Source organism: Entamoeba nuttalli, assembly GCF_000257125.1.
Source record: "Entamoeba nuttalli P19 unplaced genomic scaffold asmbl_9632, whole genome shotgun sequence".
NCBI classification, from domain to species: Eukaryota; Evosea; order Mastigamoebida; family Endamoebidae; genus Entamoeba; species Entamoeba nuttalli.
In genome coordinates, this window is record NW_008579742.1 from 1 (window position 1) to 15,542 (window position 15,542).

General features: G+C 23.4%; 9 protein-coding genes across 9 annotated transcripts; 6 read left to right on the forward strand and 3 right to left on the reverse strand.

Moving 5' to 3' along the window:
* Positions 1 to 335: 335 nt before the first annotated feature.
* On the forward strand, positions 336 to 836 carry ENU1_203050 (hypothetical protein; the record flags this gene model as incomplete). The annotated part of the gene is made up of 1 exon (XM_008862165.1): positions 336 to 836. One exon carries the CDS (start codon positions 336 to 338, stop codon positions 834 to 836), a length of 501 nt encoding a protein of 166 aa, XP_008860387.1.
* A 165-nt stretch (positions 837 to 1,001) lies between these two features.
* Positions 1,002 to 1,463, reverse strand: ENU1_203060 (nucleolar phosphoprotein Nopp34, putative; the record flags this gene model as incomplete). Its single annotated transcript, XM_008862166.1, has 1 exon — positions 1,002 to 1,463. The coding sequence occupies one exon, from the start codon at positions 1,461 to 1,463 to the stop codon at positions 1,002 to 1,004; it is 462 nt and encodes a 153-aa protein (XP_008860388.1).
* A 90-nt stretch (positions 1,464 to 1,553) lies between these two features.
* ENU1_203070 (autophagocytosis associated protein, c-terminal domain containing protein) lies at positions 1,554 to 2,150 on the forward strand (the record flags this gene model as incomplete). Its single annotated transcript, XM_008862167.1, has 1 exon — positions 1,554 to 2,150. The coding sequence occupies one exon, from the start codon at positions 1,554 to 1,556 to the stop codon at positions 2,142 to 2,144; it is 591 nt and encodes a 196-aa protein (XP_008860389.1). The 3' UTR covers positions 2,145 to 2,150.
* Positions 2,151 to 2,192: 42 nt separating this feature from the next.
* Positions 2,193 to 4,303, reverse strand: ENU1_203080 (hypothetical protein; the record flags this gene model as incomplete). Its single annotated transcript, XM_008862168.1, has 2 exons — positions 2,193 to 2,222; positions 2,291 to 4,303. 2 exons carry the CDS (start codon positions 4,301 to 4,303, stop codon positions 2,193 to 2,195), a joined length of 2,043 nt encoding a protein of 680 aa, XP_008860390.1.
* A 109-nt stretch (positions 4,304 to 4,412) lies between these two features.
* Positions 4,413 to 5,195, forward strand: ENU1_203090 (hypothetical protein; the record flags this gene model as incomplete). The annotated part of the gene is made up of 1 exon (XM_008862169.1): positions 4,413 to 5,195. One exon carries the CDS (start codon positions 4,413 to 4,415, stop codon positions 5,193 to 5,195), a length of 783 nt encoding a protein of 260 aa, XP_008860391.1.
* A 1,338-nt stretch (positions 5,196 to 6,533) lies between these two features.
* ENU1_203100 (protein tyrosine kinase domain containing protein) lies at positions 6,534 to 9,692 on the forward strand (the record flags this gene model as incomplete). Its single annotated transcript, XM_008862170.1, has 1 exon — positions 6,534 to 9,692. One exon carries the CDS (start codon positions 6,534 to 6,536, stop codon positions 9,690 to 9,692), a length of 3,159 nt encoding a protein of 1,052 aa, XP_008860392.1.
* Positions 9,693 to 10,641: 949 nt separating this feature from the next.
* On the reverse strand, positions 10,642 to 11,175 carry ENU1_203110 (hypothetical protein; the record flags this gene model as incomplete). Its single annotated transcript, XM_008862171.1, has 1 exon — positions 10,642 to 11,175. The coding sequence occupies one exon, from the start codon at positions 11,173 to 11,175 to the stop codon at positions 10,642 to 10,644; it is 534 nt and encodes a 177-aa protein (XP_008860393.1).
* A 1,077-nt stretch (positions 11,176 to 12,252) lies between these two features.
* ENU1_203120 (hypothetical protein) lies at positions 12,253 to 13,023 on the forward strand (the record flags this gene model as incomplete). The annotated part of the gene is made up of 1 exon (XM_008862172.1): positions 12,253 to 13,023. The coding sequence occupies one exon, from the start codon at positions 12,253 to 12,255 to the stop codon at positions 13,021 to 13,023; it is 771 nt and encodes a 256-aa protein (XP_008860394.1).
* Positions 13,024 to 13,206: 183 nt separating this feature from the next.
* ENU1_203130 (vacuolar ATP synthase subunit H, putative) lies at positions 13,207 to 14,697 on the forward strand (the record flags this gene model as incomplete). The annotated part of the gene is made up of 2 exons (XM_008862173.1): positions 13,207 to 13,310; positions 13,350 to 14,697. The coding sequence occupies 2 exons, from the start codon at positions 13,207 to 13,209 to the stop codon at positions 14,695 to 14,697; spliced, it is 1,452 nt and encodes a 483-aa protein (XP_008860395.1).
* Between the last annotated feature and the right edge of the window lie 845 nt (positions 14,698 to 15,542).

A 15,542-nucleotide genomic window follows, 5' to 3' on the forward strand; every position in this document is an offset into this window, starting at 1 on the left:
AAACTTGCTAAACTTGCCCAACAAGCTTAAGTAGACCCTTATTGTGTTATTTCTTTAATTTTTATTGGTTATTTTTTATATCAAATTAATAAGAAAATAAATAAAAAGAAATAATGAAAGTGTAATAAATTTCACTTTTTATTGACTTTTTTGAATGATTTATTATTTAGTTTAAATAACTAATTAAATTTTTTTTAGAAATATAATAAATGAGGTTATAAGAAGATTAATTATTAAGTAATAAAGAATAAATATTTTTGAATGAAAAACAAAATATTATATTATAAAAAAGGGCAGAACTTAAAAATAAATAAAAAAAGAAACTAAATAGAACAATGAAAATTCTAACATTCTGTAAAGTTATATTATTGTCAATACTTTGTTTTATTATATATATTCCAACTTATTTTGTTTATGGACAAAGTGAACCTGAAGTTCAAATATTACATACTTCAATAACCTTCGTAGTATGTTTTATTATTTGTTGTATTGTTGCATATAAATTTTGTGATAAAACAGAAAAACCAACAAGAGTTAATGAAGTACCATTAAAATCATCTAAGTCAAATTATATTCAACACTTACCAAAAGTAACTCCAATTCCAAAAACATCAATTGTTCCAGGAAATCCTAATACTTATGATATTCAAAAAAAAGAACAACACTTATTATTAAAAATACAAGAAAAAGAAAATGCACTTAAATTTGAAAGTGATCCACAAGTTCAAGCAGATAGGAGAGTAGAAATTCAAAAATTAGAATTAGAATTAGATGGTATTAGACAAGCTATGAAAATGAAAAATGATCAAGCAAGAAAAAGAGTTTCAACTGCTTGAATATGAATGAAAAAGTTAATTTAAAATACTTTTTTTAAATGAATTTATTAAATAATAAATGAAAAGAAAAAAAGAAAGAATTTCAAATAGTTATGTTTCTTCTTTATATTAATTTCTTACAAACCAATCAAATTAAAATATCAAAATATATTTTTCAATCATTTATTATTGTGGGAAATCAAAATCAATATGAAGTTCTTCTAATTTCTTTCTTAATTCTTCATTTGAAGCTTTTCTTTCATCAACATCTTTTTGAGTAATAACTTTGATTTGTGGTTCTTTTCTTCTTTGTTCTTTTGAAACTGGATAAGTTGAATGAAATCTATGTTTTTTTGCTTCACATAATTCTGTACGAAGTAATCGATTTTCTAAAATATGATTATTTAATGTTTCTGCTACTATACGTGCTACTACACAATCAGCAAATTTAACAACACAAGTTCCTTTACTTACTCCATAATCAGTTTTCTTAATAGCTAATCCTTTTAATTCTCCATATTGAGAGAAATATCTTCTTAAATCACGTTCATCAAGAATTCTTGGAAGATTATAAATACGAACAATTGGTTTATTTGCTTCTACATCTTTTGGTGTTATTTCAGCAAAATCTGATGATTCAAATTGCATTAATTGTAAATGTATTTTTTCAGTAAATTAGGGTTTACTTAATATTTTAATAGTTCATTATATTATTATAATATTATCAAAACTGAAATTATGAACTTCAATAAGAAAGAATTTATTTTTCAAGCTAAAAAAATTGTTAATTGTCTTAATAAATTAGGAAAATATCAATGGAAATGGGATACAAGAGGATTTATTATTCATTCATGTGAATTAGGTGAATTACTTCAAATTGAGGATAATCATTGTAATGAAGAAATTTATGAAGAAAAAGATGATACTATTTGTCAAATACAACAAAAAAGATATTATTTTATTCATCATATTCTTTATAATACATCTTATCAAGTACCTCAATTTGGAGTATCTTTATTTGATAAAAAGGAAAATAAATATATTACTCAATTAGAACAAGCAACAACTTTATTATCACAACTTAGTAAAATTGAAAAATGTGATAATAATAATCCATTAAATCTTTTTATTACAATGAATGAACATCCATTAATAGAAGATTATTATATGTTTTTTATTCATCCTTGTGGTACTTCATCTTCATTACTTCCAATTATTGAATCTTCATTATCTGATTATCTCATTTGTTATTTAAGTTCATATGGTCCATATTTATGTTGTTTTGAAAATTGGTTATCAGTACAACATAAATTACTTACTGAAAATTAAAATTAATTACATATTTGAATAGGAAGAAGTCCACAAATTTCATGTATTCTATAAACAGCTTTCCATGAATTTTGATGTCTACTTCTTTGACTAATTTTAATTAACTCTTTAACTATTCTTTCTTTTTCAAATAAGTTCATTTCTACTTTTTTACCATTAGTTAATTTAATTCCTTGATATCGAAGAATAATATTAATAAGAACTTTAATGTCATAGTTTTTAGTTATATTTTGGTAGTTTGTATTTAATAAATTAATTTGTTGAAATGTTTGAAATACATTATTTTTAGCAAGAACCATAAGAGAGTTTTCATTTAAAAGAATTTCTTCTTTTTGTTGTTGAGAATTAATAATTCTTGGAAATACATTAAATTTTTTTATTTCAAATAACTTTAAATATTTCATACTTTTAATTAATTCTTTATGTTTCATTATTTCATTATAACAAATAATATTCATAACTTGTTGTGTAAATTCATTTCTATTAATTTTTTTTGAATATTCATCATTTAAATATTTTAAATAATTTAATGCATCTTTTAAATCTGTTTTCATTTCTTCTTTATAATCTTCAATAATTTCTTTTACTATAAGAAATTTTAATAATATAATAAAATTAAATTTTGTTTGTATTTGATTTAATTTAAAAATACATTTTCTTTTATCATTATCATAATAATCATTAATACTATCAATAATAATATTAATTTCATTTTCTTTCATTTCTTTTTCATGAAATAGAATTATTTCAATAATATTATTTATTGGTATTATTTTTAATAATATTGTTAATAAAACTATCATTTCTTCTGTATGAAATTCTATTTTAATTTCTTTTTCTATTTCTTTTAATATTTCTAAACTTTCTTTTGTTTGTTCTTTACTTATTTGATATTTAATTCCATATAAACAATGTTGAATAACTATTTTATCTTTGATTGGAATTGGAATAATATTATTAATAACTTTTCCTATTCTTTCTAGTTGTTTTTGAATAAAGTTTTTTCTTTCATCACTAAATTTATTAATTAAAATACAAATGTCATAACTTAATATATTTTGACTTAATGCATCAATAAACATAATTCTATCTTCTGTTGAATAACTATTTTCTTCACTTATTTCTTCAATTAATTGACTTTCATTTTCAATATATTCACTTATTTCATATAATTCTTTTGTACTTATTTCAATGATACTTTTACTGAAATAAATATTATTTAATGCATTTGATATTTTTTGATATTTTCTTTCCATCATTTCAAATTCTTCTTTTGTTACAATTGAATTAAGATAAAAAATTCCTCGTTCTGAAATAAGTTTTTGAATTGTTTCATTTCTAGTTTTTTGTGTTTCTTTTGTTACAATTATTACTTCATTATTATCAATTTTTCTAAAATGAGTATTTAGTGAATCTTTAATACACATAGTCGTAGTATTTCCTTCTTTTATTTCTTCATTAAATTGAATTATTCTATTCATCATTTCTTCTTTTGTTTCATTTTCTTTTGATATATTTTTAATATAATCTTTTAAAATTTTGTTTTTATCACTTCGTTTTAATTTTCTTAATCTATCTTTCATTATTTCTACATTATTTATTTCATTGTCTTTACTATTTATCCATAGTTCAATAACACTTTCAATCATTTCATCGTTAATATTTTTTAATAATAAATACCATCCATATTTATTAATTTTTAAAATGATGTTTCGATTATTTTGAAAAAATTGAATAAGTTTTCTTTCTATATATTTTTCACAAACTGTATAATACTCATAATATTCTCCTTCTTTACATCCTAATTTTTCATTAATTATTGTTATTAATTCTTCATTTAATTGATGATTAATACAATAATTAATTCTACAATATGTTTTTATTCTTTCATTATTTGAATTAAAAATACAATTCAGTGTATGATATTCTTCAATTTCTTTTTTATTCATTTTATCACAAACACATGACTCAATATATTCCATTTCAATATTTGTTTCATAACATAAATACATGGGATTTTCTATTAATTCTTCTATTTTTTCTTTATCAATTTCTTCTTCATTAAGATACAAAAAAAATTTATTATACATTTTTTTTACTTCATCATAATAATTCTTTTCAATTAGTTTCTGAATAACTTGGTCTTTTCTTGATTCCATTTATTTTTTTTAGTTCATTAGTTCTGTTTATGAAATAAATTATGTTATATATTCCAAATTTTTATCAATCATCTTTTAATCTTAAAAATTGAACAGTTAAAACAATTTAATGACACACCAATTTACTTTTATTAAAGATAGTATTTATCATTCTACTGGAATATTTGAATATAATGATGAATATTGGATTGCTCATTTAAAAGGAGAGGATCTTAAAGTCGCATGGAAAAATGTTACTGCACTGTCATTAGAGTATCGTATTTATAAAGATGGTAAATTCTTTATTGAATTAGAAGAAAGACAATTAGTAAAGTCACATAATTTACGATGTGTCTACTTTTATTTTGAAAGAAAAGATTTCTTTGAATTAGAAAATTTTATTTATGAACATAAATTAAGTAAATTACCACATCCAAATCATTATCAAATGGAATATCCATTTGTAAAAATTTATTCAAAACATATGAGACAAGTATTAAACTTTTTAACAACAGTAATGAACACGTTAATGTTTTTAGTATTATTTGCTAAGTTATATAATTTTATTGATAGAAAGACTGGTGGGTTAACTCGTTTACAAAATGAACTTTTATTATTAATGGACTGGTTCTCAGAAAGAATTCCAACTACTTCATTTATTGTGAGCCTTCCATTTTTACCTTGGAAATATACATTTTATTTTATTCGTTATTTAGTTAATTCATTAGATGAAATTTCACTTGTTATCTTCTATACTACTACAATGTTAATTTATGTCTTTAGTTATTGGAGAGGTATTGTCTCATCTTTGAAATTATTCTTAAACTTAATCCTTTTATTGAAACGCTTATGTAATAAAATTAAAGAGACTATGATTGCTAAGAAACAACAAAATGAAATTAAACAAGAATAATTAAGTAATTATTCTTAAAAAATATTTCTTATTGTGTTTTTTATTTAAACAACATTTATTTACATTCTTTACATTTCATTAAGTTACAACTGATTATCACTATTTAACAATATTTTATTGTGTTGACATTAAAATTATGATTGATTGGTAATTTGTAATAGAAAATAAATATCATTCGAAATAATACTGTATATGTTATCTAAATTTTTATATTCATTAAAATAATTGGGGCAATCAATCAAATAATATAAAACAATACTTTTTAGAAGTGTTTGATAATTGCTACAAATACTGTTGATATGTTTTATATTACCGAAGATTATAATTTTGACAAAAGAATAGTTTATGAAAAATAAATAATTTCTGATATACAATCAATTATAAAGGAATAAATAATCTTGTTTTCGTGAATATTAATCAAAAATTTTTGTTGTTATAAAAAAATAGTATTTATAAATAAAAAGTAATTAATTAAGTAAATTATATTCTTTAAGTCAAGATAATATCATAAATGCAAATTTTATTTTGTATGTAAACTTTCTAAATATAAAAAATAAATATTTTGATTTTAGTGACTTAAACAATAAATAAATTTCATGAAACTTGATTAATAAATGATATTCAGTCAATAATGATGTGATAGAGGATTTATTAATATACGAAACAACACAACTTTTATTTTTTCAATTAACAAAAATTAAATAAAAACAAAATAAAAATTAGTGTTATTAATTCTTCTTATCAATAATTTTTTAGTTAATTCATTTTGGTTAGACAGTATTAAAATAATAATTAAAATGAAGTTGTGAAATGGATATAACATGATACATTAAGTGAAGACATTTTTTATGTTTTTTAAAACACTTTTCATATTCATATTCATACGATATAGGATATTGTATTGTTAGAAGTACCTATTGGCAATACACAACAAAAAAAGAAATGAATATTAACTAATTGTAATTTTTATTGATTTGTTTTTTATGATGTTTATGAGCAATAAGATATTCTTCAGATGAGGGAATTATTGGATAAGTGACAAGAAGAAAGAAAATTTGAAGAAGTTTTTCACTGATTTGACCAAAAGAGTGAAAAAAAAATTTTTTTATTACAAATCAAATCCCATCAGATTTTAGTATTATATTGGTTTGTGATTACAATCTAAAAAAAGGTAATTTAGAATTAGAGTAGAACTAAATGATAAACAGATAAGAATAATGTCGACGGAATTAAATTTAAGAAACAAAAGAAAGAATAACATAAGTAACTTGGTTCTTTTCTCAGAATTAAAAAACTAAAAAGTGAAAAAAAACTTGTTAATAACCAATTAACCGTTCTATGTTTCAAATAATACTCATTTCTTTTATTGGATATCCATTGTTAGTATTAAGCCAAACGTGTAGTGGAACAGGTTGTGTAAAATGTATTGCTAATGAAACATGTTCTTCATGCAAAGATTTGTATGACCCTACAGATAATAGTTGTTCTACTTGTATTTCAGTAAATCCATATCAGGCTATAACACCAACAAATAGATTAGTTGTTTTAGAAAATGGAATTTGTACAGACAAAACAAGCCAAGTAAGAAAAGACTTTTCAGATATGCAAACTATTACACCAAATAACCAACCAATAACTTTACATTTTTCTACATCAACTCAATACTCTACTGGTCCTTGTTCTTTTCCTTTAAATAAACAAATTCAATACAGAGGTTCATATTGGATTAAAATTGATCTATCTTCTAGACAGAGTTCAGGCTCTCATGGGGTGTTTAGCTTTACAACTCCATCGGATGGTCCTGTCGTTGCATTTGATCTTACACCAGATTCACCTACAACAACTGACAAAAAGTGTTATGCTCGTCAAGAAATTCAACCAGGAGGTGGAAAATTAATTGTTCCATTACCTAGAACAGAATATTATGCATTTGTTTCTATTGAAGACTTGACTACCTTTGATATTACTATTTCATTAGCATTTACTGATGATTATATTAATAATCAACTTGAATTAACTCAACAAGATATTTCTCAATTACATACTTCTAATTCAATAATATTAAAGACTTTTACGATATCATCATCTGGTGTTTATATTAATCCTGTTTGTGCACCAACAAAGTTGATGAAAGGTGCATTCTTTACTGTTGATTTTGAAGGGAGTTACAGTCTTCTTATTGACACTACAATACAAAACAGATATTGTTATCTTATGGAATATACTACTGAAACAGATTCTACTCAAAGTTGTGTTGATTTTTGGGTTGGTGATTGGTGGGGTATTTGGTCTACAAGCGCTTATCTAGAGCAAGGTCTTCGTGTAAGAATTAATGGAGAAGGGAGTAAAAAAAGATATTTCTTTTTAGGTACTAATGACCATTCAATTGATATTGATGTTAGGTTTTCTACTATTTGTCCAAACCAATGTTATGAATCACAAGGGAATGGTAAATGTTCTGTAAAAAGTGGAGAGTGTGTATGTAATGATCAATATGGTGCAGATGATTGCAGAAAGTTATGTTATTATAATGGTAAATTTTATAATGGAAATACAACAGTTAATGGAGATGATATGTGTTACTTTGGAAGTGAAGGATGTGACTATGATTGTAAGTGTAAAGATTCCACCTTAGAAGATCATTATTGTGTTAGTTCTGCATGTAAAAATAAAGATTTTAATGATGCCTCAGTTATGTGTATTTATAATACAAGTAATTGTCTGCCTAATTGTGTATGTGATAAAGGTTATGTAGTTACAAGTGATCATAGATGTAAAATTATGACATGTGGTAATTTAATATTAAATGAAGGAGAAGAGTGTGATGGTGGAACAAACTGTGATGATTATTGTCAATGTGTTGAAGGTTATGAAATTGATACTGTTAATATTGGGTCATGTAGGTCTAAGCCAATAGGTTGGTGGGTTTGGTTGTTAATAGCTCTTGGGATTGCATTTATTTTTATTTGTTCTATTGTAATTATCTTCTTATTAATCCGATTTACAAAAGGACATAAGATTGATTTAAATGTCTTTAAGACACAACAACCGTCATACCATTATGATATCACAAGATCTGTTCCTAGTGAACCAAGTGAATCTTCACGTTATTCTATTGATCCATTATCCCTTGACTATGGTAATGTAAACGTTCCTACAGCTGTGTTTGATACTAGATACGAAGACATTGAAATTAAAAATTATTCAAAGAATAAGTATATGATGGTTATTGTTCACACCCCAAATAATCCAAAATATGTTTTCCATTTTGATACACAAGTAACAATATTAAGACCACGTCAATCAACTACAATCACTTCATATATGACTTTACATTGTACTACAAAAATTATGGGAATGAAGATACCATATACAGTATGGTTCAGCAAACATAGTAAAACATTATCAAGAATTGCTAGTCTCTTAAAAGATAAAACCTTTGAGGTATGGACTGATGAAGACAAAGAAGAACTTGAACGATTAATGAAAGATGTTACTCGAAAGTATCGTTATTGTTTTGAAATTAAAACTGCAGCTGCATCATCTACTCATATAGATATGGATGAATTACATCTTAGAGAACAACCAATTGCTGAAGGGGCATCAGGAACCGTTTATGTAGGTAAATACAAAAGTATTACTGTAGCAGTAAAAAAATTTAGATGGGAAAACTTATCGGCAAATGATAGAGACATACTGAAAAAAGATGTTATTCATGAATGTGAATTAATGAGTAAATTACGTAATCCATATATTGCCAATTATATGGGATCAGTCACTTATATTCCACAAATTTCAATGGTTATCCAATATTTCCAATTGGGATCATTAGGTGATTATATTCGTCATGAAAAACCTGAAGATGTTGTATTACCTTATAAATTAAAAATGAGGATGCTTCTTGATTGTGCTAAAGGAATGGTATTTTTGCATGAGAATAAAATAGTACATCTTGACCTTAAACCTGATAATTTATTAGTTAATTCTTTATATGCCGAATCAAGTAGTTGTGTTGTAAAAATTACTGATTTTGGTACTTCAAGAATTATTAAAAAGAAGAATTCTTGTGATAACGAAAATAAAGGTCTTGGTACTCCATTATATCTTTCACCTGAGGCATATGATGATGTTTATTCTTTTGAAGGTGATGTGTTTTCTTTTGCTGTTATGGCATGGGAATTATTTTATGCAACTGAACCATACAAAGAATGTAAATCCTTGTTTGAAATTAAAGACTTTGTAAAGAGTGGAAAACGACTTCCATTTGATGACACCATCCCCGTTTGTTTGAAAACTCTTATTGATGAATGTTGGAAACAAAAACCAGATGAACGACCTAAGTTTGGAGATATTTGTAAAGACATGTATAAAATAGTAGGAGATGCTCCTAATCACCCTGAGTTTGATGCTAATGTTTCAATGGAAAGAATCGAAGAAATAATCAATGAAAAATCGGCACGTGTTAATGAATTACTTGCAGACCAAGACACTGACTAAGTACTATATCTTAACTTATTGTCTCTTTTTTTACTATAACATTTTTTTGGTAATTCTCAACAAAAATAATGCTTAAGATGAACTTAACATAAATTTTAAGTCATTCAAAGTGAAAATAATACAATTAAATTTTGTAAAGATTTTATTATTCTGTAATGAAAATTAAAATCATTTAATTATATCAAAAAAACAAAAACAAAATAGATTTGAAATGAAACTTAAAAAAAGAATCAAAAAAATGAAATGAATATTCTTTCCTCTCTAAGTTTAAAATAAGAAAACAACAATATCTACAAAAAACTAAATCAAAATAGTTATTATGACTTTTTAACATAAGACGTTCCAAAAAAAAACTTACTGATATATACATTTAACAAATAATTACTAATAAATTTACTGTGTATATTAACAAACGTCCTTTAAATTTTAAGCAGATTTTTAATAATATATTTAATACAATTATGTCATTGAGAAAAAAGTATTTTAATTGCAAGACAAGACTCACAGAAAATCTTCTTTTTCTTTTTTTTCAACAAAAATGAAAAAGTATCACCATAATTAAATTTTTAAAATAGTTAATATCTTTAAATGAATAACAATGCTTTATTAATTAAACACTAACTTTCTAGTGGTTTGTCTAAGTGTTTTTGAAGACATTAATAAAACTTTATATATTGATTGATTGGGAAATATAAAAGACATTTAGAAATTAACATTAATAAGAGAAGATATTATGTTTAAAGCAGTAAAATAGAAGGAAATATTAAGATAAGAAATAAAGTCATTAAAATTAAAACTCTATTCTTTATTAGTAATAGAACTCTAATTGATGAAGAATTTAAATTATTAAGTCTTTGTAAGTCTTATAATTAGGTAAATTATTAGTATTAGAGAAATAAGTTCTTTTGATATCAAAACAGTAAACAGATGAAGTGCTAAACAAATGGAGTTAAATTGTTTGATAAACTATAGTTGACTTAATTCTGTCTTGAGGAACAGAATATTGAAGAGTTGAAAGTAATGAACCAGTATCAAGAGACCAAACAAAACTTCTTCCATCTGCATAAGAAAGTAATATAACACATAATGGATAAAAATATTCAACAGAAATAATTTGAGATGGTAATGGTGGAGAATAAATAACTTTTTTATTATATAAATGATCATAAACCAATACTGACCCTTGATCATCAACTGTTAAAGTTAAATAACGATGAGTATCAGGAAATGCTGATATACTTTTTACTTTGGCTAATTGATTACGAGTAATAACAGTTTGAGAACAACTTGGAAATTCAATTGAAATAACATTTCCATCATCACACCCAACAACTACATACATTGGAAAATCACCAATTAATACTGAAGCAGAAATATTACTTTGAATTTTTATTTCATTTTTATCCCCTTCTTCTGGTTTGAAACTAACTACATTTCCTTCAATAAAAATTATTCCATTTGGTGTTTTATAGTTAAATGACATTCAATTAAATCTTTTTTAAGTTCAATGTTTTTATTAAAAATATGAAAATAAATCAACAATTTGTAGAATTAAAATACTTTAAACAGTAATTCTTAAAATTCTTTTTTATAATATCTTTTAATTTTTAAAGATATTATACTATTTATTATTTTTTGTATTTAATTTTATTGTTAATTTCGTTATTCTTATTTATTATCTAATGAACAAACTTATTTCTTTGTATTTGAAGAACAAAAATAAATACTTTTTTTTAAAAAATGAGAATTTATTTTTATTGAATTGAACTATCATAAATTGTGTTACATTAAAATTTCAATTCTTTTATTGAGTTATTAGAGAGAATCAATGATAACAAAAAAGAAAATATTTCCTTTTCTATAAAATCAAAATTTTATTATGAAAAAACAATTAAAAACACAATAATTACTTCACAATAAAAATCAAATAAATTAAAGTAATTATTTAGAAGATAAATTTATAATCTATACTCTTTATTAGTTATTTTCACTATAACTCTTTCTTTGGTAATACTACTGAAATATCATTTATATTTCAAAACTTATTTCTCAATAATTTATAAGAATTTCCATATGATTATTTAATATTTCTATTTGACTAAATGAAATTCATATTTAATGAATCAATTAAAATCATCTTCTATTAAAAATAAAAGACTAAGATAAAATACAGTAATTTCTTGTTATATACTTTTTGAATTAATATTAAACACAAAACTAATAAATCTATTTAAACAAATTGAACTAAAGCTTTATTATTTCAACTATACTAACTTGAAGACTTTTATTTTTATGCTAATACCACATTACATATTATACATTTAAAAAAACTATTTCTTGTGAATATTACAACATACTGTCTTATCAACACTAATACTAAAAACAATAAATTAACTTATTTTTGAAGGTTATTTTTATTAAGTTGTGAAGTTAAACAATGAATAAAAAATAAAATACAAATTATTAGATTCAATGATTATTATTTTTAAAAATCTTAAAAATTAAAAAGAAAAGACTCATATCAAATTTTTCCTTTTTAGAACTTGTTTTATAGAAACTTATGAGCTCAACTACATTACACAATGCAATGCAATATACTGCATTTGATGTATTATCTTCAATTCTTAATTTAATGAAAGCAGATCCTTTGTATGATTTATTACAATTAAACCAAGCATACTCTAGCCAAGACCAAGAATATGAAAAAAATGAATTTTATGGAGATTCATATCTTGAAGAACGAGCATCATCTTTAGTATTAAAATTTTTAAGAAAGTATGAACAAATACCTTTTGAGATGTATAGTGGGTTAAGAATCCACACAGTTAAAAATCAAACTTTAGGAGAAATTTTTGACCTTTTGCATTTAGGAGATACAAAAACATTTGAAAAGAAAAAAAAAGGAGATTTAGTTGAAAGTTTAATTGGTGGTTGTGTATTATTATCACAAAGAGAAAATGCAACATTATTTTTGTTATTTGCTCATGCATTGATTGACTATATTTTTTATCATTCTTCGTATATATATTTTAATGCTAATCCTCCAAAATTGGTTAAAGAAGAAATTATTACTGATATTCAAAATTGGTTTAAAGACAAATTGTTTTATTATAGAAGTTCATTAGAAAAATATCAAACTGATCCTACAAATTTTTATTTAGAAGAACAACATGTTTCTGTTGATTTATTTGATGACAAAGAAGAAGTTGACACTAATGATATTGATTATATATTAAGTAGTTCTGATCCACTTGATTTTGGAATTCCCGAACCATCTTTTAATATTACTACATCTCCTTCTTGGAATTCTTCTGTTCATCCCTCACAATAAGAATAATCACACAAAGAAATAAATATGTACATGAACAATTCAATTTACTGTTTCATTTTTGTGATTTTCTTTTTTTTTTTGATTTTTTCAGGCAATAAGAACAAAAACAAGAAATGATGAAACAAAAATCAAAAGGATAGTAATAGTTAATAAATAATAAAATAATAAAATAAATATAATAAAATGATAAGTTATTTAGTAAATAATGAAATGCAAACTAATTTTGTGGAAACAAAAACACAGAGAAAAAACCCTGAGAAAAGCGGTAAAAAGATGAAAATAATAATGTATTGTTATTAATAAAAAAAGAAGTAGAAAAAACTAAGAAAACAGGTAAATATGTTTGTCTCACCTGCATTAGTTATTCCACCAAACAACGAAGTCTTTAAAGAAGACACATTAAATAATGCTATAAACAATAATTCTAACTTATCAGATGAAAAAAGAGCAGTACTAAGTTTATATCTTAGACAAGCTCCAGAAGAACGAGCAAGAATAATGAATGAAGTAGATTTAAAATCGTTAATAGAAATATTCTATATTTTATTAAATCAATCAGAACATCCAGGTGTTATTGAAAATACAACATTGTTATTTGATGATTTTATAAATGCTGATATCAATAGAATTCCATTAATTAGTGAAATTGATATTCAATTAACTATTGAATTATGTACCCGTTTAATTAGACAAATGAAAACAGAAAACCTTACAATTCTGAAAGCCAGTATTGAAGTTTTTACTATTCTTACTACTCGTTGTGGTACTTTTAATGATTTTGTATTAATAATGGGTGATTATTTCCAAGTTATTCGTGAAATTTATTCAATTGCTAATCCAACTCGTTTTACTTATCAACCACTTCATTTATTTAATTGGTCTTTATATATTTTATTAAATAAAGAACCATATAGGACAGTATTTAGTAAAGAAATTCCATTAAATTTCTTATTAGAAGTTCATGACAAAATTGTTGCTACTCAAGATAATGAACTTCTTTATAGTTTATTTCATATTGTTTGGTTACAGTCATTTGATGAAAAATTAGTAGAACATGATTTTCCTGAGAATTTTATTCAAATATTTGCAAATGTATTATTAAAAATTAAAATAGAGAAATTAATTAGAATAGTTCTCTTAATTATTCATAATCTTTTAAATGTTGATTGGTATGTTCGTTTATTAGTACAACATGAATTTAATTTAATTATTCCTATGTTATTAAGTCGTACATTCTCTGATAATGATATTGTTGAAATGTTACAAGAAATTAATGAAATAGTAGAAAAAAAAGTAACTGAAACTTCTAGTATGGAATGTTATTTGGATGAATTAAAATCTGGAAGAATGAGATGGAGTCCAATGCATCGTTCAGAACAATTTTGGACTGAAAATGTTACTCATTTTGAACTTGAAAATTGGGCTTTAGTAAGAAAGTTAAAAGGTGTTATTAATGATAAGTCTGCTGATCCTGTTTGTGTTTCTGTAGCTTGTTTTGATTTAGGAGAAGTTGCTCGTTATCATCCTCTTGGAAGAAAAATAATGAATGACTTAGGTATTAAATTAGATTTATTACAATTAACTAGTTCTGAACAACCAGATGTGAAAAAGAATGCAATTTATGCCGTCCAAAAAATTATGTTACACCACTGGGATCTGGTTCAAACTGACTAAAAACATTTTTATTTAAAACAACTTTCACATTAATTTAAAAAGTTAGTCAATAAAGAGATTTTTTGTTTTTATTTGTTGTCTAAATTTTATAAATTATTTTATTTACTTAAATACTCTTTATTTTTATATTTTTTGAATTTCTTTTCATATTTTTAAAACAAGTTTAAAAATGTCGTTAATTAATATTCTCTTATTTTGAAAATGGTTTTTATTATTTTTACGTGGTTAATTTTAATTTTTTTGTTCTGTTTTCAATTAAAAAAGGTATTTTTATGTAATTTTTATGAGATTATTAATGATTTGGTATTTCTTCATTAAATATTATTTATACGGATTTTAATTTGTTGGTATGAATATTTGTCTCATTTAGAATCTCATTTTTTTATTATTTATATTTATTCCCAACATATTTTGTGTTATTTTAAATGTGTATTGACATATTAGAATAATAATTTTCATTCATCCCATTATTTAAACGTTAATTAAATTATTTTATTGATAGTTTAATTAATAATTAAAACAATCAAAATAATCCATATCATTTTAGAGACGAACCTATAAATATAGTTAAGCAGAATGACTATAATAATAATGAGGCAATAAGATAAAAACTAAAATCCGAAAAATAAACTTCACTCAACACTGGTATTTTCTTTTTATTATAACAGATAGTTATATCATTTTATCATTCATACCAAAAATATGGAAGTATGAATAAGAGTAGAGTAAAATCATTCTTTGACTTTATGAATTGATAGAATACGTAATTCTAAAGAAAGTAAGACAGAAACAAAGACAAAAATAGTGAAATAAATAAAAGGTCAATTATTAGATATATCCTCAAT